The sequence below is a fragment of the Anopheles gambiae genome, chromosome X (assembly GCF_943734735.2).
Source record: "Anopheles gambiae chromosome X, idAnoGambNW_F1_1, whole genome shotgun sequence".
Classification (NCBI taxonomy): domain Eukaryota; kingdom Metazoa; phylum Arthropoda; class Insecta; order Diptera; family Culicidae; genus Anopheles; species Anopheles gambiae.
Window position 1 is genome coordinate 5919606 of NC_064600.1, and position 27152 is coordinate 5946757.

Sequence of the window (27152 nt, forward strand, 5' to 3'; positions counted from 1 at the left end):
ATTAATACTGTCCGATGCGATCGCAAACTCAAAATTGTCCAGAAACTGGCCTTGAGCTCATACCGGTTCTGGAACTGAATCCGTACCCTTATGCAACCTGGAATAGATCCGTAGCTAATACCAATCCTGGAACTGATACTGAACTCATACTGATCCTGAAAGTGATACTGAACCCAAACCAATTCTGGAACTGATTTCGAACCCATACTAGATCTAGAACAGATCCCGAACTCATACCGGAACCTGATACAGAACTCTTATTCCGATCCAGTTCTGGAACTGATTTTGAACCCATACTAGACATAGAACAGATTCCGAACTCATACATAACTCATAACACCGACCACAAGCCCAAATAGTCCTGAAACTAATTCTGAACCCCTACTGACGCTGGAATAGATATCTAACTCATACCGATGCAGGAACTGATACTGAAATCAATACCGGTTCTAGAACTAATACTGAATCCATACCGGTTCCGGAATTGACAGTATTTAGATAAACATACAGTTACAGCATACCAAATATGAATTTGCTACCAGTTAATTCCCAACTTTGAGAACTAAGAGTTCGACTACCACGCAAGAGAATGTGTGCAATCGCGTTCAAATAGTCTTCTTCAGCCAGAACCGAACGCCGTGGGATACCCACTGTTGGCCGTGCATGACGACCAACAATCCCAAACTGACCACCAAAATCATCAAATTGCTAGCAGTATACAACCAACGGACTCATAACCAAACGCTAATGTGATGATACGATTCTTTCAACTCCTCCAACCCCTTTACACCAAGGTGAAGTTTGGCTGCAATAACTGACAACGGAAACAAACATTAAATAATTGTAGGTTTTATTTTCGTTCCTCGTTAGAAATGGTTGCGTCCCCAAAAGCTAACGCAAAAGCACGCATCGTTCGCATGCGTTCGCTCGTGTATGTGTTCATGTGTGTGTGTGTGTCTGTATGCCGCGTCTTCGCATCGATCCTTGTCCGGTTCCGGTCCTGGGTGCCACCACTGCTCGGGCGTCCTTCCTTCTCCGTGTAGTGTGTGCGTGTGTGTATGTGTTTTCCCTCCTCTTTCGGCTCCTACTCCTTCTTCTCCTCCTTCTCTTCCTTTTCCATTTTCTGATGTGTGCATAATACAAATGTAAGTCTTTGGTTTTATCACTCCCTAACGTACGCTACCAACACCACGAAGCTGTGGATCAGCTCCGCAGGAAACGCGGCCCGAGATCCTTTCGCGGGGCCGATCGAGGAGATGGATGCTTCCGACGCGGCAACCGCTTGATATGCGCTGCGCCTCTTTTGATATACATTGCTACCAAATGATTAGTGTTTTGTTTGTTTGTTTACTGCTACAGTTCATATGTCAATACCTATCTGCTAGTAGAGTTCAGTTCAGCGATACAGCGCACGCAAATTGATTTTTCACCCCGAGCAGCCAGCACCAAATCAACCGGTCGCGCCATTTTTTCACCATTTTTTTTTTTTTTGTTATCATGGCGAAGGAAGCGCGCCGGGGTTTGGTTCTGCTGGGACTTTCCTATTTCTCTCTACGATATATGTATATATGTATATACGCAGGAACCGCGGCCACGCATGGCGAGGGGCTGGTGGTGGGTGTCTTACAAGGGAACACACGGCCACATTCCGAGATTATGAGTCTTACATGCTATTTCGACACCGCACCACCGCACCCGTCGCAAGCACTTGGTTTTTGTTTGGTTGATGTTTGTTCCCCCCCCCCTCCCTCCTTCCCCCTCAGACTAACTAAATCGCTCTCTTTCGCTCTGTCTCCTACTATACGGGGCTTAAATTATTGTATCCTGCCCTCGCACGGGGAGCATTATGTTCGCCACTTTGCACTTACACTTTGCTTGTACCACTTCTTCGCGTTTACAAACGAAACCAAAAGAAGGCGTTTACTAAAATAATAAAAAAATTAAATTGAGATAAAAACTCAACAATGCCCTGCGTTGTTTGAATTGCTTCAAACGCTTGAAAGTGTTTTTAACAAAAAAAAAAACAATAAGAAGAAGAAAAACATACAGGAGTTGGAATAGAAGTGAAACAAGTAGTGCTAGAACACATTAACGTATGAAATTGTGTCAGGTGTCGCTACATACAGCCCTTAGCTATATGCAAAAGGCGTCGGCAAAGATCCACCCAAAGATTAACGTTTGGCTCTTGTCCGACAGAGACCACCACAAAGCAGTCTGCCGCTGATGTCCAAGAGAAGCGTGGTTGGTAGTAAAGAAAAAATGAAACTAATGAAAACAAGCAATCCTCCTCGTCGTCAGCGCGTGCGGGGGGGCCTTACTTTCACTGCTGCGATACACACCTATTATGTGTTACCACACTACTCTTGCTTCCTAGTTGCGCCTATTGCTCATCCTCGTTCTCCACCGTCCACACAGCCTGGGCTGGGCTTTTCTTTTACTCTAGGGGCACTTTTTTGTTTGTTGTTAATTAATCGTAACACGCTAAAGCCTATTCGTATTAAAAGCTCTATTCATAAACCACTAAACTAGTATATATTGTGTTGCTTTTGTTTCGCTACGACCTCTCCCCATCCCTTCAATTGTTTGTTTCCTCTCTCTCTCTCTCTTCTCAGGCAGTTTGTTGAGTGTTTGTGTGTGTGTGTGTGTGTGTGTGGGTATATGTGTGTGATCAGGATGATGCGCATACCCACACTCGTTTGGCGCGCACTTTCACGCACTGTTTTTTTTTTGTTGTGGCTCGCTAGATGTATTGTTTACATATATATAATTGTAACGCAAAGTGTTTTCTAACTAATATCGAACCTATGAGTATACACAGCGGGAGAATAAAATTAATTGCTGACTCAACGGGGCTGTCCCTTGCCTACCACCTCACACACACACACACACGCGCGCGCACAAGCCAGCTACGGGTCTCGTTCCCACCATGGGTTTGCGGTTGCGGGCAGCCAAACCGTCCATTTAACGAAAGGCCCCAACAGTTCAAGTAATTATATTGCAACGATTTGCTACGATTTTGTTTGACAGAAATAATAAATACAGTAACGGAAAGCAGAGGGAACAGCGTGACGCATGTGTGTGTGTGTGTCTGCTTGCAGTTTTGTTTTTTTTTTTTTGGAGCAGTCACGTGCAATAGCTATAAATTAAATCGGCACTAACTAGGGTTGGCTAGTGGCGGCTGCTATCCTTATTGCAGCAAACAGATGTGATAAACATATCCTAATTACAATGGCGTGAAAGAGGGGGGGGGGTGTTTGTGAACAGTAATGGTGAGGTTTAAAATAAAACAATAAAGCAACAGAAACAAATGAATATGACAAGAAAGCAACTACGCCTTACAACGGTTGAAAATTCCAACCATCATTCATCGTGCCTAAAGCATAACTTCTGTCTTGAGTATGTCATAAGAGTAAATGTGAGAGGATAGAGAGAAAACGAGAGAGAGAGAGAGAGAGAGAGAGAGAGATAGAGAGATAGAGAGAGAGAGAGAGAAAGAGAGATTAAAGGTACTAGGATAACTAGGTAAGATAAGGGCATGCTTTTGCATTGGGAGTTATTATCGCGGGGTGGGTGTGTGCATTGGAAGATCCGAGATAAAGATTATTGCTAGTTTAGAAGTGGGAGTTTGTGTGACCTTTTCTTCTTCTTCTTCTTCTTCTTCTTCTTCTTGTTGGCTGGCCAGTCACTGAGCATTGGTAGCATAGCATATGTATATATATCTATATACGATTCCGATTACGATTCAGTCCGGGGTCGCGGGGGAAGCCCTAGCGCACGAACCGTGGTGCACAGCCGCCCCTGGCAGGCGGCGCACACCCGGCTGCCCTAATACTATTGCTTTTGTCTATTGCTTTGGTGTTGCCGGGCGGCGGCGGCGGCGGCAGCCGTTCGTCCTCCCCGTGCATTTCGTAGTCCTCCGACACGAGTGCGCCGTCGGCCTCGTCGTCGTCGTCGTCCACGTTCGCCAGCTCACCGCCGTTCGCAGTCGTGGTGGTGGTGGTGCCGGCGGCTGCCAGCAGATCGACCTCGCCATCCTCCGGCAGCTCCAGCTCCTGCGGATCGAAGGCGGGCGGCTGCTTGAGCAGCTCGAGCTTTTCGTGCGGCGTGCGCTTTTTGCGAAACTCGTACACCAGCGGGAAGATGTGCTCGATGGCGGCCTGCACGAAGGCCACACTGGCAGCTGTTGAGGTGGAGAATTGGAGGTGGAAAGGTGTCATTAGATTCATTTTTGTATGGTGCATTGATTGTTACATGTACAATTGTTGGATTAAATAGTAAAAGGGGAAAGTAATTCATGGATAAATGGAAAAGAGTCGCCAATTTTAGAGTTATCGCACAATGCCAAAAGGTAAAAAAATGCATACATTTGATGCCAATTTCCCTTCATCATTGGTGAACATCTTCTTGAGCATTATACTTCATGGACTAGAACAATCAACAGGCACGTTTCTCTGTTAAAACAATTAAACACACGTTTTACAGGGTTTTCCAGGAGTACTGATTGCTTTAGGACACTTTATTGACTCTTTCTTATGCGAAATGAACTTCATGGATTGGGAATTGCGCTCTATAGCACCCTTGTTTGAAAAAACCAATAGCAATTTCTAAGGAGCCTGTCCAACAAGGGTGCCATAGAGTCCAAATTCCAACATATGAAGTTCACTTGCTATAAGAAAGGGTCAAGGAAGTGTCCCACAACTATGAGAACCCCTGTAATTACGAGAGGTTTCGTATGGCAAGGTACCATAACATATATTGTACATATTGGCCGTGGTTTGCGAGGTCATCACAACAACATAAATAGGTATTGCAAGCCCTTAAAATACAATTCAACAATGTCAATGGCAACTCGAATGAGATGTCACGTAACAAGCGATTGACAGTGTTGTGACTGTTGAGAACGAGACAAAAAATTGTATTTAATAAGTAAAGTTTTTACGGACTTTTTTTACAACTCAAAGCTAAATAGTATGAACAGAACGTATGAGTCCTTTTTTCATTAAAAAAAAAACAAATAAGCAAACGATAATTGTAATTACATATACAAACAAGCGTATATGATAAGCACCAATGCAATTACAACTATTAGTATACAAGAATACATATTGCAAAAATAAAGACACTTACAACTCAATTCAAAAACCAAACGGTCATGCGCTATTAGTCTCAGACTTTCCTACTGCACGTGTTCATAGAGGTCAAGTACGTGCGATGCTAAATTATTCTTCAAAAATTACGCTCGACAACTAAAACAACCCTGGTTTGTCCTACCTTACATCTACAGTAACATTAGTAACCTAAAAACAATACAATATCTTTGTTCTATTTTTTCAGTTTAACACTCAATAAAAATACAAACAAAAAAAAAACAAAACAATTCGAGCAACATGGTCGGCAGATAAACGCTGCTACGACGAACATGATTGTAACACATCCAATATATTGCGGAAAACAATGACGAATATGTTACTCATCAACTAACATAATTATTAAACAAAGTGTATCTTAAACAAATCCGAACACTGCGGCTTATGATATTATGTTTTCTCGATTCGAGTCGAGTCGAGCAACTTGTCTCGATTGCTTTTTGAAATATGCTTTATGTTACAAGAAGTATGCTTGGGAAAATCCAGCGACACGAGCATTCTAAATCACAGTAGGCGTCAAATCTCCAGTAGTGTTGGGTTTCATGAATCTTTCGTTGAGATTCCTTCATATGAATCTTCAGTGATGAGTGATTCGAATCTCGAGTCGAATCTTCAAAGATTCATGAATCTCTAAAGATTCACAAATCTTCAAAGCTTTGTGAATCTTGAAAGATTCATTAATTTTCACAGATTTAAGAATCTCCAAGGATTCACGAATCTCGAAAGTTTCACGAATCTTCAAGGATTCATGAATCTCTAAACATCCATGAATCTCCAAGGATTCATGAATCTGTAAAGATTTATAAATCCATTAAAATCCATATATCTCCAGGGATTCATCAATCTATCAAAATATTGAATAATGAAGTTTTCGTCGGAATCAATTCCGGCTGGGTCCGAAATTTTCTGGAATCGATTCCGGATAGTAGATCCGGCTTCAGTTTCCGAAATCGATTCCGAAATCGGATCCGGAATCGGATCTGGAATCGGAATCGGCTCCGAAATTGGTACATCCCTTGACACTTTTTACCTAACGAAAGACAACTTTCCCTAAGCACACATGCAGGCGGGAGGAAAAACTGTAATCTTGCTGCAATTTGCACCCACATCGCTTCACCTTTACAGCGCACACACTTACCGGTAACGGTGATGCTTCCGGTGGAAAATATCTTGAGCGTGGCGCGGGGCGAGTGCAGCTTGTACGTGACGCCCGGGTGCAGCTCCGGCTCGTAGCTCGCGTCCTTTTTGTACTTCTCCGAGAAGTTGACGATCTTGATGCCCCACGGCATCGCGCAGGTACCGAGCACGTTCACGATGCGAAAGTTACGCAGCCGCACGTTAAACCCCAGCTTCTGCAGGCAGCGCGAGTAGCGGCGTGCGGCCACCTTTGCCTACAAAAAAAAAAAAAAACAAAAAACAAACAAAGCAAACAAGCAGGGTAAGTGTGGAAGACAAACTCAGCAGCAGCGGGGGTAGAGCCAGCTGAACAATTACCTGGTCCTCGGAGGTAGCGCCCGTACAGGTAATCTTCCCGGAGGACCAGATCGACGCGGTCGTGTACGGGCGGCGCAGCTTCATCGTGACCATGCCGTTCTCGCGCCGAAACTCGACATTGTCGCCGTAGAGCGCGATGTCGCGCAGGTTCAGGTGGCAGCGCACGCTGAACGAGCACACCACGTTGTTGATGACGATGTCGATCTCCGGCTCGGGTTCGGGCTCCTGCTGCTCCTGCTCGCCCGGCTCGGGACCGGCGGCCTGCTGCTCGGTGGTGGTGGTGGTGGTGGTCTCGGACCCATCCGCCATCGGACAGTCCGCGTCCGGTTGCTCGTGGCAGTGCTGCTGCGGGTTGTTGATTGAGGCATGATTGGTTGTTGCTGGGATGGTGGGCTGCTGCCCAATGAAGACAGCGGCAGTCGCTGTGCTAGTGGTGGTGGTAGCGGTGTCGGCAGTAGCAGTAGTAGTGGTCGGCGACCCGATTGCGTCCCACAGTGCATCGGTACCGATCTCCAAAGGCGTGCTGGCGCTCCCGGCCGCATCCAGGTGGCGGACCGGCAGCGGGCTAAAGATCTCGTCCAGCGCGCTGGCCGGCGGATCCTCGCAGCCGCTCGGCGCGAGCGTACCGTACGCCGACGACCCGATGCTGCCCCGGTGCGCCCGCTGGTGGTAATGCTCCGCCCTGTGATGGAACGCGCCGGTGGCCGTGTGATGGTCCGCTTGCAGGTTGTGAGGCAGCAGGTGATGGATGAGCGTCTTCGAGACGGGCAGGAAGGTGGCGCCGGCGGACGGGCCGCTTCCGACGCCTCCGCCGCCACCGGCCGCACCCACGCTGCCCACCGCGCCCGGTCCGGCCGGACCGGACCCGTCCGGCCCGCCGCTCCCGGCCAGCCCGTTCATGTACGTTTTCTGCTGTAGCAGAGTAGCAGCCATACTACCACCCTGGGAGGTGCTATGCATCAAGTCCGGGTTTCGCGTCGGCTGGGCGGGGCGGGACGACGGCGGGGCAAATTGGCAACCAGATTCTTAGGCACGCTTTTGTAATATATATATATGTTTGTGGGTGGGTGTGTCTGTTTTTTGTTTGCTATATTACGTATGATATACGACGACAATGTCTGTGTGTGTGTGCCTTGCTGGTCACTGGTCCGCGTGTACTTTACCTTCCACCCTTTACGTTTTGAGGCGGTTAAACTTTTTGATGATTGTCGCTCTATTTTTCTAAGTTTTCTCTCTCTCTCTCTCTCTATCTCGCTCTCGTATCGCTTGCAATATTGCTGTCCGTTTCTTCGAAGGCTTGGTTGTGTGTGTGTGTGTTTTTTTGTTTACTTCACAATTACAAAATATTCTCGGAAGGCCACTCTCTGTCAGGCGATGATGCACGATCGTTCTGGAAGGATTAAATACAAACAAAGAAATATTTCAAAAAGAGGCAAAATATTAGAAAAATTTAAAAAAAAATGTATAAAGCATAAGACTGTTACAGTTTCACCTCAAGCCGAAGAAACCAAAAAGCGGAAGCGGTCTTCCACACGGACAAAAACAAACCCGTGGCAGAGCGCGGCGCCTGATACAGATTAAGATCAGTGCTTACGTAAATTGGCCTATTGCAGGGAAAAATAATTGAAAAAAAAACACCGTGGGCACAATCATAAGCATAATGCAACCGAAGAGCATGTCACACTGCACCAGCGCTGAGGGAAGTATTGATCTTGGGGTAATTAGGGTGTGATTTAGGCGTTTATTGCACCTTTATGATTTTAGATTCAATAAAAAACTCTTATTTAAAATCAGTGGCTGTTCATAGGTCCCATTCCCTTTCCTATTTTTAACCATATTTCTGTATTACATTCATTTTTGTTAAGGTTTTTTAATTGAAAAAAAAAACAAAAAAAAATGTTTTCTCTCTGGGGAATCCCAGGTGAACCGGAAATGGCAGGCAATTCCGACCCAAAAAAAAACAGCACCGAGTATTCAGCGATCGCTTCGCTTGCTGGAGGTACACTCCACCCCTCCATGACTCATGACCACATTTGCTCAGCACTCGAGGAAGGAAATGCCGCCTAAGAACTCCCGGAAAGCACTATCGGGAAGCACTCCCGGGATTTGGATTTCGCCCGGAACCGTCCGGGCTGCAGAATCCACATCCCCACTCCCCCAAGCGTAGCGTGTGTGATGTGCCAGGGTCCAGTGCAATAGCTTATCGTTTTTTTTTTAATAGTTTTGTGGCCCACAGTACCCCACCGGAAATGATGGCCGGAAGCACTTGGTCCCGCGCACAGCTGTGCGGCTGTGTAGGAAGTGGGAACCAATTTGGGGAGGGGGATGTAGAGAGAGAGAAAAGAAGAAAAAAGACAGACAGACACACACACACACACACAATACTCCCAAATAAAAAGGGCAGATCGAAACCATTCCAACAAAGGAAACATATTTCTGCACACACGCACGCACGCACGCATTTCGCCTGTGAAGAGAAATGGGCAAAGAAGCGGTGCAGCAGGAGGGGGGGGGGGCGATGAAGAATGCGATTGAAAATTGTGTTTGTGTGGAAGTGTGTGCCTGCGTGCGTGCACGTGTGTGTGTGTGTGTGTGTGTGGTCCCCCCATGTAACTTACAGTGTGTGGTACTAGTTGCGGTTCGGTGGCGCATTCCGGGGGTTCGCTTAACGAGCAGGGATGATACTTAACAGGTTAACAGGCACTGCACCTTCCCCCCGGCCTCTTCCGCCTTCCGCCGTATCGTGTCCCGTGTGCGGCCGACGATCAAAACGCACGTCGAATCAACAGCACCGCTCCACCACTCCACCACCAAACACCACCACCGACACCACGGGGGAATCTGCTGCAGCAGCACGGCATGTGAGTCTCATCTGGCGACACGGTCATCCACCCGTGCCCTCCCCCTTCCCACCCTGTCGGTGCGCACCAATTCACTGTTGCTGCTGCTGGTGGAATGCCGGGGACACGGGGATGCCCAGCTCCATCCGCACACCCGAAACCGTTCGGTGTGAGGGTTGTGTCTGTCTGTCTGTCCGTGGCCCTCCCCCGCGCGCGCCCACCACGGGGGAAATGGCTCAATTTCCTCTCCTCCTCGTCGGGGGGGGGTGGGTCGTTAGCACACCACTGCTAAGGGAGGGTGGTTTGGACGAGTCAGGCGGGATGCGCTCCAGCAGTGGGTGGCCGACCGCACCAAAGGCACAACACACACACACACACAGGCCGTTCAAGGAGCTGGTGGTCGCGTGCCGAAAAGTGGAACCATTCGTGTGTCCGATGGTGTCCGCGATGCGGGAAATGATTGCCTTTTACAATGCACAGACACACACACACACGCACTGCCCAAAAACGACCGACGCTCACAACTCAGCCATTTTCGTGTGGTGAGCTGAGAAATAACCGTAGCAATAGACGATGCGCAATCTCAGATTGCGCATATATTTATCTGTCAAACGGCCCGATTTGATATATTTATCTGTCAAAAAATATTTATATATCTCGGACATATAAATCTCGAAAATTCATGCGCAATCTTAGCGCAATCTTGGATTAATACGTTTGTTTACATATAGCGGTAGGTATTGAAACGAAAAAATATGAGATGAGCGTTGATTTTTGAGCCAAAAATCTAATTAAATTTTGATTACAGCCATGGAGAACGAATCGCCGAACGTGCCGAATCGCCGGAACTATATAAAATTGGTAAATATATAATCATTCTGTTTTTTATACCGGTGTTTTTGTAGTGGAAGCAATGCTTGGGTTTTTTTTTTGTAGCTTTATTTTTCCTTAAATGATATATGTTCAGTGTTTGTGATTTGTGTATGCGGTTATACTAAAGAAATTTAGAAATATGGGCAACAATTGAATTATTATTAAATTTCGATTATTTTCCGGCTTGGAAAAAAAACAACACCGCTGCTGCTTCTCCAGCTACCGGCAATTTTTTTAAACGACAGCTGCTTTGCAGTTTGTTAAAAAAAATTGTAAAAATTGTAGATTGTTAAAAAGTCAAATTGTAAAAATTGTAGATTGCAAAAATTGTAAAAAAATTAAATTGTAAAAATAGTAAATTGTAAAAATTGTACTAATTTAATGTACCTAGCTAGTCTTTATTGTTACAGGAATAAACCATTGAACTGAAATGTTTTATTTGTACATTGCAGCTCTTTGAGAACTGACCTGGCTGTACCACGGGATGTTATGTTTCTTATTAGTCCGCATACACTAATAATCGTTTGGAATTCTGGAATGTAGGTTATGCGGTTTTGGTCTTCTTCCAACAGGAAATCTTTCTTATATTTCGGAATACCAACTATTCCTGCTGGCCCTGCTTTCCTGCACCATTTTTGCTGCAACCTCTACCCCAACTGCTACAATGGAAGCTATTGCTGTTGCCGCTGCGATTAAAAAAAACTTTCTTATTTTTACAGGAACGTTTATGTATATTTAAATATTTTATATTACAGCTCTCCCGAGTTAGAGGACTGATAATGGAAGAAAACTGCTGCATCTTCCGGGCCATCAAAATAATAACGGGGTCATGGGGATGGTGAATGAATAGAGTCGAGATTAATCGTTTTTTTATTATTGATTTGCTTCCAGAATGTTGAGAAAAGCCTTCGGCTAATTGCCGAGGTGGAACGACGGCCTGCTTTATGGCAAAAGCGGTCGGAGTTCTACAAAAACGGTATTCGGCGAAGGGATGCGTGGACCGAGATTGGTGGACTCTTGGACCTCACCGTCGAAGAGGCGAGCTACCAGTGGAGGAAGCTGCTGACCAGCTACAGGACTTATAAGTCCAAGCTGCGTAAAAGTCAGCAAAGCGGAGCAGGTACTAATCAAATTTAAAATAATATGAAATTGTTCAATGACATAATTTTATCATTCGTAGCGGCTGAGGACGTCTTCCACCCAAGATGGTTCGCCTTCGACGCGATGAGGTTCCTCGATGATACCATGAAGGACGGCACGCATCTCGATACGGTAAGTTGTTTTGTTATTTATCTGTAAATTTTATATTTCACTGCGAGTTAAGGGCGGTCCTGTGGCACAGCAACAACATGCCCGTCATGGGTTGAAGCCTCATATGGACCGTTCTCAAACGATCGCAAATAAATCGTTTTATCTGAATAACTTGCCAAGCGTGATTCACGTTGAACCATTCTTTCATCTAAACAATGGTGGGTGGACAATGCAAAGGTACAAGTGTACTAACGACGATGTGGGTTAGCATATTATTCATATAATGTATAATTGCATGTAATCTACGCACATTCTACGATTTAATAACTACTAATTAGCTTAATAATTGACACATACAAAGAGTTGTATTGCATTAATGATTAAGTTGGTTATTATACTTAAGATCATGTGCAATGTGTAAACGTATATTCAACAAGTCGTTTGGCGTGCGACAGGGTATGCCTTGTAGTCCGCTCATTGTAGCTGGAGCTCTCTCGCCTTCTACAAAACGCCCATTGACGACCCTGTCAAAAGATGAAGGGCGAGTGTATGTATTGCGTGAAGCACTCTGTCGAAGAAAATTATGGAGATATATTGTTGTCATAATAACCGTTTTAGCTTCTTCTGGCTCTAGCAGAATCGGGCTTTTATTAATGCGGAAACGGTTGGCTAAAATCCCGAACACATTTTCAACGATCATTCGAGCACGAGAGTGACGTTTGTTGAAAACTCTTTCAATTGTCCCTTCCGCATGCATGCCTCCAAATGGTCGAATGCAGTACCTGGTAAAAGCAAACGCTTTATTGCCTAAAAGAAAGTAAGGTACTCGCATTGCATATGGAACTCGCAGTGGTTCAGGTTCCGGTACATTCAAACTGTTGTTTTCCAGCCTCTGGTATAAGCGTGTGTTTTTAAATACACCTCCGTCAGATATTCCACCTTTTCCTCCAATATCTGCATGTAAAAAGTTGTAATCGGCATCTACTACCGCAAGTAAAACAATGCTGAAATAATGTTGATAGTTGTAATACTCTGATCCACTATTACTAGGCTTTTCCACTTGTACGTGTTTGCCATCAATGGACCCAATTGCATGCGGAAAATTCCACCTTTGTTCAAACTTTTTTGATTTCTCCTTCCATTCTTCTGCTGTGGACGGCATCTGAAATGATAATAACACATACAAAGATAAATTAATTATATATTTCATAAATTTAACTCATATGTATTGCTCGTCGTTGGATATCAATGCAACCTTATTTATTTTGTAACTTTTTGATTATGCTATCTCATTATTTTTTATCTCTCTTTTCAGTTCGATGACGACCTAGAACAAGACACCTCCACCCAAGCCCACCCAATCCCTTCTTGTTCCTATTCCTCAATTCCGCCCCAACCAACAATCCCAGCACCAACAATCCCAGCACCAACAATCCCAGCACCAAATCCAGCACCAACAACAGCACGAACTACAGCACCAACTACAGCACCAACCCCAGCACGAACTCCAGTACCGATCCCAGCACCAATCCGAGCAACAACAACTCCAGCACCAACCCCAGCACAAACCCCAGCACCGACCCCAGCACCGACCCCAGCACCAAGCCCAGCACCCACTCCAGCGATGGAAAATTATTTGTCCATGTTTGGCCAGTGGGTGGGGGCATGGTTAATCCATTTACCACCAGACCAACAAAACGATGCCACTAATCGTTTGCGGCAGACGATGCTGGAGTGGGATCTGGAACACAATAAAAAATAAAATAAAAAAAATTACAAAAACATACCTTTACATAGCTCCGCAAATGTTTATTTAAACAAGCACACACATCCTTTACAATTTTGGCAATCGATGATTTAGAAACCTAAAATTATACAATACTCATTAAAATCCGAACATTTCATTTTAATTCGTTCAACATTAGGCTCTTGCATCGTTTTCGATTGCTAACTTCTCTTCACTTGCTTTTGTCCGAAAAAGTTTTATCAGTCCTGCGTACGGGGAGACGGTTTGTATGAGATTCGATGTTGCCACGGTGCTGCCATGGAAAAGACCGACGCCACTACCGTCTCCAATCGGACCGCCGAAACAAGAAAAAAAACAAAACATACTTACCCGAAACAAGTATTGCAAGCTTGCAAATGTCTCCCCCGTTGCCAAATACCGCAATGTTATTAAAAGCCTTTCTTGGGCCGTGTACGCTTCTCGCATATTTGTATCCATGCGGCTTATTTCTGGACCGACCAAGGCATAAAGACGATCGAAATCTTCGTGTTTCATCCGCATAAAATTTTTTATCGTATCGTTTACCATTTCGGCCTTGATGTCGTCCAACAGACGATTTCCATCCTGTCTTCTGCGGAAGAAAACTGGTCGCATCCACCACCGACGGTTTCGCCGAAGACGCCGGTTGTAATTATGATCGTTGTTTGATAAATAATCACTCATGGCTGGAAAATGAATCTGCTTACGGATTAACACGTTCAGTTGTGGCGGAAGCCAAAACAAAACAACACAACGCATGCAAATGACGTTTATAGGCCAGGGTTGGCTTCGCGGAAACGATATATTTTTTGACAGATAAATATATGCGCAATCTGAGATTGCGCATCGTTTATTGATACGGTAAGACTGCGCCGTCAGTTGGAACCGTCACTTGCGCCCTGCCACTGCCCGAAAGCGTGCACAAAGGGGTTGGGGAGAGAGCGAAAGAGGCGAGCAAGGTTTTTGGCCGTGTGTGTCAGTGCGTTTACACTGGGCGAATGCTGGTGCGGAACGGTTTGACGGTTACCGCCTGCCGGGCCTGCGGCTGCAGCTGCGAACAGACATACGGCTGACGACCGATCAGATGTTTTCCCTTTCCCGTTGGTTGGTTGTGTTCGTTGTGTACCCTGCGCGCGGTACAGCGACGGCCCAGGGCAGCGCTTTTTGCGCTTCTCATCCAAATGAGTATAAGTCGTACGACATAGCAGACAAATTACCAGACATCTTGTCGGCCGCAATGCAATCCGCTTCTGGGCCGCTTTGCAGTGCTCAGTTTTGGTTTTGATAATTGAATGAAAAGTTGAGGATTTTTGACTCAACTACGAGAAAAAAGTATAACAGAAGTTAAATAAGTTTCAGTAATTCATCAAAACGTGTGCGGTGTCAAACATTTCAATTGGCAGTGTACCAACATTACTACGTAAATGCGATTCCTGCCAACCTCTTCTGATTCCTGCTAAAGAGGCGAATGAGGCCAATTGGCTCAAAGTCTCTATTAAAATTGTGGTACCCTCAATGTTCGTCTGTCTCGGTCCGCGTCCTGCATCAAACTTGCTTTATCATGTCGTCCCTTTATAGTGATGGTCCTTCATCCAGTCCCCTGTTCCATGTTGTAATCCCATCCGTATTGATCTAATCCGATCTTTCGCCTGTGTGGTTTCATCTAATTATGACCTATATAGCCTTCTAACTTTCCGAGCAAAAATCTATATGAATGGTCGTGTGGTCAGATACGTGGGTATCAACACCAACGACCATTACTCAAATCTCACTTACTTCAGTGCTGGTGGTTTCCATTGGAGTTTAGTATTTAAACAATCTTATCGCCGTTCTAGTTCTAGCGATGCATAACTTCAATGCGAAACCACACAACAGTACAGAGGAAATGAGAAAGCTCTCCTCCAAGCGAGAAAGCTCAACTGGTTGGGGTATCCCACCAACAGATAGTGCCATCAGCTTTTTTGCTATTTTTAGAATGCATGAGTCGTTTGCCGTCTGCTAAACGAAGTCTTTCTATATTCCGTTTAGGTAGAGTGCTTGAGTCGTTTAGAAGCCGTTTAGTGGTCGTTTAGTGGATTTGTGGCACTTGGGTTGTAATACGCCATCTATTGAGCAAACCAATGAAGCTATGGAGCTTTCGTTTTTTTCTATGGATATTCAATTTTCCAGTCGTTTAGGGCGGTGATAACGCTGATCGGATGCAATTTTATCGGACGAGATTTATATGGGATTTGACAGATAACGTCGGACGTGCGATTTCGTCGTCCGACGTCATCTGTCAAATCCCATATAAAAATTTGACAGGCCGTCCGATAAAATCGCATGCGAAAAAGCGTTGCCACCGCCCTTAAGCTTAATTTGTGGCGCTTGGGTATTCATACAAAAAAAAGTAAATACTTCAAAGGTTTCTCAATAGATACTACTTTTTACCCACTATCCCAAGTGCCACACATTCACTAAGGGTCGTGGTAACGTTGGTCCGATGCAATTTTATTGGACGAAATTTATATGGGATTTGGCAGATAACGTCGGTCGCGCAATTTCGTCGAACGACGGAATAAAAAAAATTGCTTCCGTTGGATCGTCGCATCTCATTTTATCTGTCAATGTAATTACGCAGGTTATGTAGGAACAATATAATTTTTTTTAATTAATGTTAAACCATTCAAATCATCCAAATTATCGCATTATGTGCCAAAATAGCGTGTGACAGAAGCCTCCGATAAAATCGCATCGGATCAGCGGTGCCACCTTTTTCGCGTGCGATTTTATCGGATGGCCTGTCAAAATTTTACATGGGATTTGACAGATAACGTTGGACGGCGAATCGCAAGTTTGACACAGAAGCCTTCGAAGAAGCGAAAGAGCGACAGGCTGCGACTGTTGGAGCGACACAAGTTTGCTTCATGTATGTTGTTGCGCGTGTCGCACGCACGACCATTGCCAGACCGCGTGCTAATCGTGCATCGTTGTTTGCCGTGAGTCAAAATTTGCCGTCCGCAACGAGCACACGATAATACGTTTGCTACGAATGTTTTGAAGCACGTAAAACTGGTGCAGTTAATTTTCTTTGCTAGGTTAATGGAAGAGTGGCCTGCAGCACCGAGCTCACGTGCCCGTCCATCAACAGCTATCAACAACCGTCGACGTCGATCAACCTGCCCGGTGTGAAGAAGCAGGGGAGTTGCGTGTGCTGACAGACATCGCAGCAGTCCGTGTCGACTAGGCCAGCAACCGCGGATGGGGAACGGTGATGCGGAGGGTGGCGGCGAGCCGGCGCCCCCGGCCGCAGACGAGCGGCCGGCCGACGCGCCAGACGAGGAGGCTGAGCGGGCCGAGCTGGCCGCGTTCGTGGCCGGCCTGCAGGAGCGCTACCAGCAGAAGGCGCTGGAGCGGCAGCAGAACCAGTCGCCGGACCGGCCCGCCGAGGAGGACTTCTTCCGGTACGACTCGAGCCTGAAGAAGAACACCGCGTTCGTGAAGCGGCTGAAGCAGTTCACCGCCCAGCAGCTGCCGTCGCTGATGCAGGACGTGTCCGGGCTGAACCTGACCAAGTACATCTCGGAGGTGAGCGCGGCCCTGGTCGAGGCGAAGCTGAAGATGAGCGACATCGGCGCGGTGCTGACGCTGTGCAACTATCTACACCGGCACTACGCCGAGTTCGGGCCGACGCTGCTCGAGAACTGGCAGCGGCTGCTGCCGATCAAGCCGGGCGAGAAAGTGCCGAACCCGAGCAAGATGCGGGTCGATCTGCGCTTCTACGCCGAGCTGATCAGCGTCGGCATCTTTCCGAACAAGACCGGGCTGCCATTGCTCGGCGCCTGCCTCACCGGGCTGATTGCGCAGGACAAGGAGGAGCACGTCAACCTGTCGATCGTGCTGTCCTTCTGCAAGCACTGCGGCGACGAGTACGCCGGGCTGGTGCCGAGCCGCATGACCGCACTGGCGAAGAAGTACGGCGTGCCGATGCCCGTCTCGCCCCTGCTGCCACCCGACCGGCAGGGCAACCTGCGCAATCTGCTGCGCGACTACTACCAGTCGCTGGCGGAGCATCTGCGCACCGAGCACAAGCAGCTGCAGCTGGCGGAGAAGTCGCGCCGCAAGATGCTGCAGTCGAAGGGCGAGGTGACGGCGGAAAAGCGCGAACAGCTCGCCCAGCTGCAGGCGTCGTACGAGAAGCTGCACGCGTCGACCGGCACACTGGCCGATCTGCTCGGCGAGCCGCTGCCCGAGCTGGAGGAGCTGCTCGAGCCGGGCACGCCGGGCGGCATCGAGGGCGCTGTGCTGGACGGGCGGGCCGGCGAGGAGCTACAGTTCGGCAATCTCGACCCGTGGCGGGACGAGGAGACGAAATCGTTCTACGTCGATCTGCCCGACTTGCGCCAGTTTCTGCCCAACTACTGCGACAAACGACAGCAGCCGGCGGGACAGCAGCAGCAGCAGGTGAAGGGAAGTCAGACGGCGCAGCAGCAGCAGCAGCAGCAGCAACAGCAGTCGGACAACGAGGAGGACAGTGAGGGGGCGCTCGATCCGGACATGAGTGCGGCCGGGCCGCCCATCACGGAGGAAACGCTTGACATGCCGGAGCTGCCGGAGCTGTACGGCGATCTGGGCGAGCTCGAGTCGGCGGCCAGCTGCCTGCTCGAGGACGACGATGCCGCCTCGACCGCCGATCCGGGAGACGGGGTGACGGGTGCGGCCGGCAGTGGTGGCGCCGCAAGCGGCGGCACGCCCAGCAACCAGGGCAACCGGCGCTACTTCGAGCAGTTCGTGCAGAACCTGCAGAACTGCGTGAACCGCGAGCTGATCGACAACGCCGCGATCGACTTCCTGCTCAACCTGAACACCAAGAGCAAGCGGCGCCGGCTGGTGAAGGTGCTGTTCGGGGTGCAGCGGACCCGGCTCGACCTGCTGCCCATGTACGCGCGATTCGTCGCGATCGTCGACCTGGTGTCGCCGGACGTCGCCCACGAGCTGTGCCAGATGCTCAAGATCGACTTCAAGTACCATCTGAAGAAGAAGGACCAGATCAACATCGAGACGAAGATCAAGGTGGTGCGGTACATCGGCGAGCTGGTCAAGTTCGGCATCTACAAGAAGCTGGAGGCGCTGTACTGTCTGCGCTGCCTGCTGCACAGCTTCCAGCACCATAATGTCGAGATGACGTGCGCCTTCCTGGAGGTGTGCGGTGTCTACCTGTACAACTGCCCGGACAGCCGGATGCGCACGAACGCGTTCCTCGAGCAGATGATGCGGCTGAAGATGAACACGACCATGCTCGACCGGTACGTGCAGCAGGTCGAGAACGTGTACTACCTGGTGAAGCGGCCCGAGGGGCTGCGGATGGCGCGCAAGGAGCGCCCGCTGGTGCACACCTACATCCGGCAGCTGATCTGCCGCGAGCTGGACAAGTCGAACGTGGACAAGATGATCAAGCTGCTGCGCCGGCTCGGCTGGGACGACGAGGGGACGTTCGCGTACGCCGTCCGGTGCCTGTCGCGGGCGTACAACATCCGCTACCATCTGATACGCAGCCTGGCCGACCTGCTGGCCGGGCTGCACTCCTACCAGGAGCGGGCGGTCCTGCACGTCATCGACACCGTGCTGGAGGACATCCGGGCGGGGCTGGAGATACACGACAACAAGCTGGCCCAGCGGCGGGTCGCGATGGTCAAGTATCTCGGCGAGCTGTACAACTACCAGCTGGTCGATGCGGACAACATCCTCAACACGCTCTACTCGATCATCTCGTTCGGCGTGACGCTCACGCACGACGGCCCACCGTCGCTGGTCGATCCGCCCGAGTCGCTGTTCCGGCTGAAGCTGGCCTGCGTGCTGCTGGACACGTGCGGCCAGTACTTTACGACGGGCGAAAACCGGCGCCGGCTCGACTACTTTCTCGTGTTTTTCCAGCAGTACTACTGGTACAAAAAGTCGCACCCTTACTTTGCCGGCAGCACGACGGTACCGCCGGCTGGGACTGCCCAGCAACCGCCTGCCAGCAGCAACAGCAACAGTGAGACGGGTGCGCCGCTGCCCGCCATCTCCGGGCCGACGCGGCCGAGCGTGAAGGACCTCTTTCCGATCCTGATGGACCACATGTACCGGGAGTGCTTGAAGAGCCTGCGGCCGAAACTGAAGCTGTACGGGAGCTTCGAACAGGCGAAGGAGGCGGTCGAGGAGCTGCGCCAGAAGCTGCTGCCGGGCGATGCGCTCGAGCGGGCCGCCCAGGAGGGCTTGGCGGCCCAGCGGACGGTGAGCGACTCGTCCGACCGGGAGGAGACCTGCTCGCTGCAGTCGGACGATGGTACGGAGGAGGACGCCCGGACGCGGCCGGACGAGGAGGAGGACGGGGCGGACACGCCCTCGCCGGCGGCCGGCGGTGCGACCGACGGCGACGACGAGGAGGACGAGGAGGACGACGATGAGGAGGAGGACGAGGAGGATGACGACGAGGAAGAGGAGGAGGAGGAGGAGGACCGGGAGTACGATGAGGAGGACGAGCGGGCCCTGCAAGACGAGGAGCAGGAGGAGGAGGAGGAGCGGCCGGTGGCGCAGAAGCAGCCGGAGGATCTCGAGTTCGAGCGCGAGTTCGAGCGGATGGCGGCCGAGTACTGCCAGCAGCGGGCGAAGGACGCGGCCAAGGTGAACCCGAAGCACGTGCCGATACCGATCACGTTCCGGAGCGATACGAAGAAAACGTACGACCAGCTGCAGGTAGGGCTATTTTCGATGGGGAACGGGCCACACAACTGCAAATGTAATTAAACACTCTGTTTCACCATAGGAACCGACGAACGTGAAGCCGGACACCGTGCCGTTCGCGCTCATGATCAGGAGCAAGGGCAAGCAGCAGACGTACAGGAAGTTCGAAGCGCCCGAGGACAGCCCGCTCGCGCAGTACATACGCGAGCAGGAGCGCAAGCTGCAGGAGGAAAAGGACAGCGTCAAGCGGCTGACGCTCAACATCTCCGAGCGGCTGGAGGAGGAGGACTACCAGGAGTCGCTCAACCAGCCGACCCGGCTCGCCGACCCGCTGCGGATGCGGCCGCTCAAGCAGGCCAAGTTCAAGCATCCGAAGGGTGTGCCCGACATCGATGCGATCTTTCACTGAGCCACGCCGTCAAGCCACGCGGTAAATGCGGCGAAAAATAGGACCGGTTCGGTGGCCGTCCCGCGCCCCAAATGGGGGGCCTAAAGGCACGCACGTGACGGTAGGAGCGACCCTGGCCCCTTGCCGGTGTGCAAGCAGTACGCATTTGTGTTGTGCTCTGTGCTTGCGTCGGAGGAGCAAAATTGTAAAAAAAACAAACAAACAAACATGCAAAACCCTCTCCCATTCGTTCGAAGTTCGAATGCAGTCGAAGGTTTTATTGAATGGGTAAACCCCTTTATGTGAATAAACTGGCCAGCCTTGTTCGGTGCCGGTAGCACTGAACTGCCCTGAGCACAGATTGAGAACGTTTCAGAAAGAGAGAGAGAGAGCGAGTGTTTGAAACGCTTCAGCTCGAACGAGCAATGTAACGGTCCGTTTGAACGTGTTCCGTGCCGGGGATGTATCGAATGAGATTTCATCAAAAAAAAAAAACGGCCAGTGTTGTACGCTTACAATTTAAATGAGAATTTAAATAAGCTTACTGTTTAAACAGTACTGCTTATCGGGCACAGCAAGTTAAGGCTCTAGTTATGAATGCAATCGCTTCAGCTCATTCATCACGACTTTGCGGAGGGACGAAACGTTGTAAAGCAATAAATTGGCTACAAAAAAAAAATGCTTCAATCTTATTCCTCGCGGTAAAATGAGCGTGTGTGTTCCACGCGCGACCACAATGGAACTGTCAGGTTGACAGCGCATCGAAACTTAGTGATGGGTGAAGATGGTAAAATCCGGAATCGACTCCTATCCGACTCCAATAATTTTGGAATCGACTCCTAAGGTAGGTCCGAGCATTGTCCGGAGTCGTTAGAAGTCGTCGGAGTCGGCCGGAGTCGTTGGGAGTCCTTTGTTTCGAAGGCCGATTCCCGACGATTCCGACCCCAAACAACTCTGGGCGACTTCGGACGACTACGGAGGACTCCAGACGACTATGAGCCGGAACGACTCCGGGCGACTCTCGACGACTATGGGCGATTACAGATGACTCTGAACGACTCCGCACGGCTCCGGGCAATTCTGGGTGACTCCGGGCGACTCTGGACGACTCCGGGCGATTCCGAACGACTTCGCACGATTCCCACTCCGAACAACTTCGGACGACTCCGGATGACTACGAACGACTCTGAACGACTGTAGACGACTACGGACGACTCCAGACGAATTTGAGTCCTAACGACTCCGAGCGACTTCGGCGACTCCTCGCGACTCCAGCGACTCTGGACGACTATAGACGACTCCGAACGACTCCAGGCGGCTGCGGCAACTCCGGACGACTCCGACTTCAAACGCCTCCGGCTGACTCTGGAAGATCTCGGGCGATTACGAACGGCTCCGGAAGACTGCGAACGATTTCAGGTGACTCTGAGAAAAATAAGAAGTTTCAGAAACGAATTCAGCCCGGGGAATCGCCATGAGAATGGATTGTTTACAAATAGATTTGGATTCTTTGCGGCTATCAATATGTAGCATCATTGGATCCGAACGCCTGTTCTCATGGAGATGCCAAAACCGACTCCGATCTCGAAGCCGATTCTGATTTCGGAGCTGATCCAGAGCCGATTTCGGAAACTGATTCCGGACCTACTATCCGGAATCGAACCAGAAAACTTCGGAGCTAGCCGGAATCGATTCCGACGAAAACTTCATTCTTCCCTTCACTAATCCGGACGATTACGAACGACTCCGACTCTGGGCAGAACTAGTCGGAATCGGACTAATTACAGCCGGAGTCGGATCGGAGTCGTGGGTGCGCTCCAAAGAGCACACCACTAAATCGAAACGCTTTCACCCGTATTTCCCAGTGTCTACCGCAAGCGAAAGCTCCACAAGTGTCCGACGCTCAAGCACAACAACAATCAACAACCGAACACACCATCCCTCCACCCCCTCTCCCTTCCAGCCCAATTCGCCCTGAATCGATGGCCAACGTGCCGGACGGTGTGCCCCGCGTCCTGCTGCTGCTCAGTGGCAAGCGCAAATGTGGCAAGGATTTTCTCGCCGACGCGCTCCTGCAACGGTACGCTAACGGGGTGCTCTTTCTCTCTCTCTCTCTCCCTCTCTCTTGGTCGCTTTTTAACCTTTTTTTCTCTTTTTCGGGCCAGGCTCGGCACGGACCGGGCCCAGATCGTCCGGATCTCGGAACCGATCAAGCGGCACTGGGCGGAAGCGATGGGCCTGGATTTGGCCGCCCTGCTCGGCGACGGTGCGTACAAGGAGCGGTACCGGCGGCAGATGATCGAGTGGAGCGACGGGCGCCGGCAGGAGGACTACGGTGTGTTTTGCCGCGCCGCCTGCGCCACCATCGACCGGCCGATCTGCATCGTGAGCGACGTGCGGCGCCAGACCGATGTGCGCTACTTCCGCGAGGCGTACGGGCCCGAGACCCGCCTGCGCACGGTGCGGATTGAGGCGAGCGAGCAGGTCCGGCACGGGCGCGGCTGGCAGTTTCAGGCGGGCGTCGACGACGTCCAATCGGAGTGCGATCTCGACGGGTACGCCGGGTGGGATTTGGTGCTGACGAACGAGCGCCCGGACGGGGTGGGCGAGCTGCTCGACCGGCTGGTGCAGCTGATCGAATGCTGAGAACTGAGAGCACAAATACGGGGGCGGGGGGGTGTGGTTTAAACATAAGAAACACTTTTTTATTTATTCCATTTATCTGTTAAACTGTTATTAGGCGTTGGTGGAAGGTGTTGGGCTTTTTTGTAATAAAATATAAGAAAAAAAAATGCGCTATTTTTTTCTTGCCGTCTTAATTCCATCCTAAACTAAAAAAGAACCCCTACGCATTTGCAAATTTAAATAAAATCATATTCTATCAGGTAGCCCGGGTTAAAAAAATATCATCGCTACATGTGGCGAGCAAGTACAAAAGAATTCAAAATAAAAAAAAACCGGTGATAAAGCATCTCAACTGTCGCTTTTAGTTTCAAATGTTTGCGCAAACAGTACGCCTCCCCGTGCGCACGAACGACAGAGTTCGTAATCGTGTTAGAATCGCTTTCAGAACTTCCAAGAAAAGACGTGCCTGTGCTTCCTTCGCTAATGCTGTGGGAAGTTCGGCGCTTTGTACTTACAATGTTTAAACCTCCCCTACCCTCCTCCCCTTCCTTTCAGCACAATACTATGTTTATCCTATGTTTGAGACATGCGTACCCTTTATTCTAAATCATACTTATTCTGTTTGCAAAAAAAAAATAATGAAAAATATTAAAAATCATTCACATCCGTTCGGGGGGGGACCTGTTCTGCTGTGTTCCGCAGCTCAGCCTCTCTTGGGCCAGTACGCGTCTAGCGATAGTACTGGCTGGTGGATTGGCTCCACAGGGACGACGAGAGGGTGGAGGACGCGCTGGACGACGGTTGCTGCTGCGGCGAGGACGTTTGATGCCCGTACGGCGAGTAGCCGGTGCGGGACAGATGCTGCTGCACCGGCGACTGCTGGGGCACGCCGATCGACATGTGCATGTGCTGGTTCGCAGCTGCAATGAACGAAAAAAAAAAAAGAAAAGGAACGTTAAATTTATACGCAATGCAAGTGGAAGGCCGTCACAATGGCCGTTGCACGCTACCCGAATGGCTGGACGCGTACGAGCCGGAGCTGCCGTAGTAGTAGCCGTCGCCGAGCTCGCCCTGCCGCATCATGCCGGCCCGGGGCGAGTTGAGCTGCTCGCAGGAGTTTTTGCGCAGCGGCGCCACCCCGCCCGCGTTCACCTTCTCCGACAGCAGCTTGCTCATCGGCGACAGCTCCATCGGCTGGACCGGGACGGGCGGGTGGGCGACCGCCGTCGGTATGACCAGCGGCTGCACCGGTTGCTGGGCGGGCGGGGCCGCCGACGCCGCCGACGCCGTCGCCGCGTGCCCCGCGTTCGTCACGTGCCGGTGGTTGATGTGGGCCTGCAGGTCCCGTTGCGACAGGTAGGTGCGCCGGCAGCCCGTGTTGCCGTAGCGGGTGCCGCCGTGCGTGCACATGAACACCGTGCCGAGGCGGGTCTGCTCCACCCGCACCACCTTCTCCTTGCAGCGCGGGCACACCTTGAGCGTGTCGGAGCGGGCGCACCGCAGACAGAACACGTGCTTGCACGGTATCATGCGGCCGTAGATCAGGATCGGGTTGTCGCACTGGTCGCAGCAGTAGATCATCGGGTTGAGCACCTTCTCGCCGATCAGGTTCACCTTGTGGTTCCAGTTCAGCCGCAGCATCGGCTCGGGCGGCCCCCGGCTGATCGTGGTGAAGGTGGGCGCCTCCAGCTGGGAAATGTCCGCCTCCATGTCGATGATGAGCGGCGCGCTGGTCGGGGCGGGCAGCAGCGCACCGGGCTCCGGGTCCGGTTCGGCCGGTGCGGGCAGCACCTGGGGCGGCTGCGGCCCGCCCAGCTCCTTGATCGGCTCGTGCTCGACGCTGCGCCGCTTGCCGGACGGGGCCGGCGCTGGCTTTTCCGCCACCGCCGGCACGGCCCCATTTTCCTTTTCCGGCTCGGGGCTGGCCACCTCCTCCTCCTCGTCCGAGGAGATGACGCGCGTCGCCTTCTTGCCGCGGCCGCGGCCCCGCCCTCTGCCCCTACCGCGTGTGCCTCTGGTGCGGCCCCGGCCCCGGCCCGATCGCTTCGTACCGCTGCCACCGTCGTCCGAATCCATGCTGCTTTTAGTGCGGTTTTTGGTTCACCCGTTCTCTCTCTTCCGCTGTTCGTCCGCGTATTCAACCGCCTACGATTGCTCTCTCTCTCTCTCTCTCTCTCTCTCTCGCTCTCCTTCCTCACTACCGACCTGGCGGCCACTACTTGCGATGCATGGTGTTGCGGATCCCGTATCCAAAGGTGTTCTTCTTCTCCAAAACCAAACCACCGCACTCTGATCCTACGGAGCAAAAACAACAAAACGTAAACAAATTAGCCGCACGCATGGCGGCGGGGCGGTTCACCGCGTCGAGGTCGGCCACTTACCTACCGGTTGATTGGAGAGGCAAATGCTTTGCCGTTTCGGTGTCTGTCGCGTTTAATTCCGTGTTTTTGTTTTTCTTTTGCTGTATGGTTGAGGGCAAATAATTTCGTGACGCTTTTTTTCTTTCTTTCTTTCTTTCTTGCCAAGCTTTCTTCGGTGGTTACACGCACGCTCGAACCCTGCAGGGGCCGGGTTGGCTCACGGCGAGCTGTTTGACAGCTGTAGGCGGTGGTTGCAAAAAAGATGAAGTTTGACATTTGTGAACCCAACAGGATATACAGGGTTCGCCACCATGGTTTGTAAATTTTAGACAAAATCGGTTTGGTCATCTTGGATTTGGTAGAGATTTAACAGCAGAAAGCCCTAAAACAAAAATTTAAATATTTATTGTTATTAGAGGCATACAGTGGAGCGCCAATTATCCGTGCTCATTGGGACTAGACCTCGCCCGGATATGCGAATGACACGTATACAGTCTGTTCCCGAGTTACGCGGTTCTCGACATACGCGGATTCGGAAATACGCGGTTTTCTAAATTTGACAGATTAAATGTCAAATCAGTACAATTTGCGTCAAGTTCGGTATAAATTGCATTTATGCTAACAAATTGAAACCGCTTAAAAGCCAGAAATATTAGAATTTTCTGCACGACTCATATCAAATAAATGGTAAAGTGTATAAAAGTACAAAATTAAATAAAAAACTCCGAGTAATCAATAGTATTTTAGTCAAAAAACGTGAAATTCGACATACGCGGATATTCGAGTTACGCGGATTCGTCGGGACCGCAGAAACCGCGTAACTCGGGAACAGACTGTAATGAGTCAATTGATGTACAGCAATTATCCGCAGTACGCGATACTCGATATACGCGAATTCGCAGTTCGCAATTCCTCTAAATTTGACAGCTCCATGTGTTTTTTGTAAATATTTTAATTCATTGAAATATTGAAATTTTTGAATTTCCTAAATGTTCTGAAAACTTTTTGCATTGAATTTGTGCAAAAGATACCTGTTTTACAACAAAAAACTTAAATGCAAAACTCTGTGGCGATATTTTTCAACCCTCGAACCAGTAGTGTAAACCATTTTTTCATAGAAATTCGTTATACGCGAAAACTTGAGATACGCTATTGTGCTCGATCCCGTACGATAGCGTATATCGAATAATGAATGTATTTAATCATATAATCTTGATTTTTTTTGGTAATGTATCTTTTGTTTTGATAAAAATTACCCAGTTTTTATTAACTACATGTTTTTCAGTTGAGAATATTATAAATTTGCCATGCATTTTATTGTTTTTTGTTATCCCAATGTGATCTGATAATCGTTTTTTTTTAATATCCTCCTCAGAAGGCAATCTTCTTCTTCTCCTTCCAGAACGCAATGTCATCTTCGTATTGCACTGTCATTTCTCACCAGCACGGATAAACGGCGATCCATGAACTACATACATTTTACCGGAAAAGTATGTACGGTGTACCGTTTTATCCGGCTTTCTGTTTATACGTGCTGTTGAGAAATGACAGTTCAATACAAAGGTGACATTGCGTTATGAGGAGGATATTTGAAAAAGTGTTTATAATAGCACATTGTCATAACAAAAAACACTACAGTTCTTTGCAAATTTTAAATATTCTCATTGGAAAAACATAGTTAATAAAAACTGGGATATTTTTATC

General features: G+C 49.6%; 5 protein-coding genes across 6 annotated transcripts; 2 read left to right on the top strand and 3 right to left on the bottom strand.

Moving 5' to 3' along the window:
- Nucleotides 1-833: 833 nt before the first annotated feature.
- On the bottom strand, nt 834-10039 carry LOC5666743 (uncharacterized). The gene is made up of 4 exons (XM_001687723.3): nt 9260-10039; nt 6642-8031; nt 6286-6538; nt 834-4180 (listed from the first exon to the last, which is right to left on the bottom strand). The coding sequence occupies exons 2-4, from the start codon at nt 7599-7601 to the stop codon at nt 3768-3770; spliced, it is 1626 nt and encodes a 541-aa protein (XP_001687775.3). The 5' UTR covers nt 7602-8031; nt 9260-10039; the 3' UTR covers nt 834-3767.
- Nucleotides 10040-11843: 1804 nt separating this feature from the next.
- On the bottom strand, nt 11844-14090 carry LOC133393537 (uncharacterized). Its single transcript, XM_061658819.1, has 3 exons — nt 13722-14090; nt 13393-13470; nt 11844-12767 (listed from the first exon to the last, which is right to left on the bottom strand). The coding sequence occupies exons 1-3, from the start codon at nt 14052-14054 to the stop codon at nt 11979-11981; spliced, it is 1200 nt and encodes a 399-aa protein (XP_061514803.1). The 5' UTR covers nt 14055-14090; the 3' UTR covers nt 11844-11978.
- A 2117-nt stretch (nt 14091-16207) lies between these two features.
- LOC1271923 (regulator of nonsense transcripts 2) lies at nt 16208-21142 on the top strand. The gene is made up of 2 exons (XM_061648741.1): nt 16208-20087; nt 20158-21142. The coding sequence occupies exons 1-2, from the start codon at nt 16611-16613 to the stop codon at nt 20482-20484; spliced, it is 3804 nt and encodes a 1267-aa protein (XP_061504725.1). The 5' UTR covers nt 16208-16610; the 3' UTR covers nt 20485-21142.
- A 1160-nt stretch (nt 21143-22302) lies between these two features.
- Nucleotides 22303-23161, top strand: LOC1271922 (phosphomevalonate kinase). Its single transcript, XM_310779.5, has 2 exons — nt 22303-22543; nt 22629-23161. The coding sequence occupies exons 1-2, from the start codon at nt 22446-22448 to the stop codon at nt 23107-23109; spliced, it is 579 nt and encodes a 192-aa protein (XP_310779.4). The 5' UTR covers nt 22303-22445; the 3' UTR covers nt 23110-23161.
- Nucleotides 23162-23662: 501 nt separating this feature from the next.
- LOC5666744 (E3 ubiquitin-protein ligase Hakai) lies at nt 23663-25688 on the bottom strand. Of its 2 annotated transcripts, none has more exons than XM_061649770.1 (3): nt 25470-25688; nt 24099-25383; nt 23663-24008 (listed from the first exon to the last, which is right to left on the bottom strand). In XM_061649770.1, the coding sequence occupies exons 2-3, from the start codon at nt 25162-25164 to the stop codon at nt 23818-23820; spliced, it is 1257 nt and encodes a 418-aa protein (XP_061505754.1). In that variant the 5' UTR covers nt 25165-25383; nt 25470-25688; the 3' UTR covers nt 23663-23817. The 2 variants fall into 2 exon arrangements, with proteins under 2 accessions (XP_061505754.1, XP_061505743.1); XM_061649759.1 differs by having other exon boundaries at nt 25474-25678.
- Between the last annotated feature and the right edge of the window lie 1464 nt (nt 25689-27152).

Coding starts and splice junctions, on each gene's coding strand:
- LOC133393537 (XM_061658819.1), bottom strand. CDS start 14,054: ATGAGTGATTATTTATCAAACAACGATCATAATTACAACCGGCGTCTT. Junction 13,471..13,721: donor GCTTGCAATACTTGTTTCGG/GTAAGTATGTTT, acceptor GTATAATTTTAG/GTTTCTAAATCATCGATTGC. Junction 12,768..13,392: donor ATTTGCGGAGCTATGTAAAG/GTATGTTTTTGT, acceptor TTATCATTTCAG/ATGCCGTCCACAGCAGAAGA.
- LOC5666743 (XM_001687723.3), bottom strand. CDS start 7,601: ATGCATAGCACCTCCCAGGGTGGTAGTATGGCTGCTACTCTGCTACAG. Junction 6,539..6,641: donor GCGCTACCTCCGAGGACCAG/GTAATTGTTCAG, acceptor TTTTTTTTGTAG/GCAAAGGTGGCCGCACGCCG. Junction 4,181..6,285: donor CGGAAGCATCACCGTTACCG/GTAAGTGTGTGC, acceptor CCACCTCAACAG/CTGCCAGTGTGGCCTTCGTG.
- LOC5666744 (XM_061649770.1), bottom strand. CDS start 25,164: ATGGATTCGGACGACGGTGGCAGCGGTACGAAGCGATCGGGCCGGGGC. Junction 24,009..24,098: donor GTACGCGTCCAGCCATTCGG/GTAGCGTGCAAC, acceptor CGTTCATTGCAG/CTGCGAACCAGCACATGCAC.
- LOC1271922 (XM_310779.5), top strand. CDS start 22,446: ATGGCCAACGTGCCGGACGGTGTGCCCCGCGTCCTGCTGCTGCTCAGT. Junction 22,544..22,628: donor GCCGACGCGCTCCTGCAACG/GTACGCTAACGG, acceptor TTTTCGGGCCAG/GCTCGGCACGGACCGGGCCC.
- LOC1271923 (XM_061648741.1), top strand. CDS start 16,611: ATGGGGAACGGTGATGCGGAGGGTGGCGGCGAGCCGGCGCCCCCGGCC. Junction 20,088..20,157: donor AAACGTACGACCAGCTGCAG/GTAGGGCTATTT, acceptor GTTTCACCATAG/GAACCGACGAACGTGAAGCC.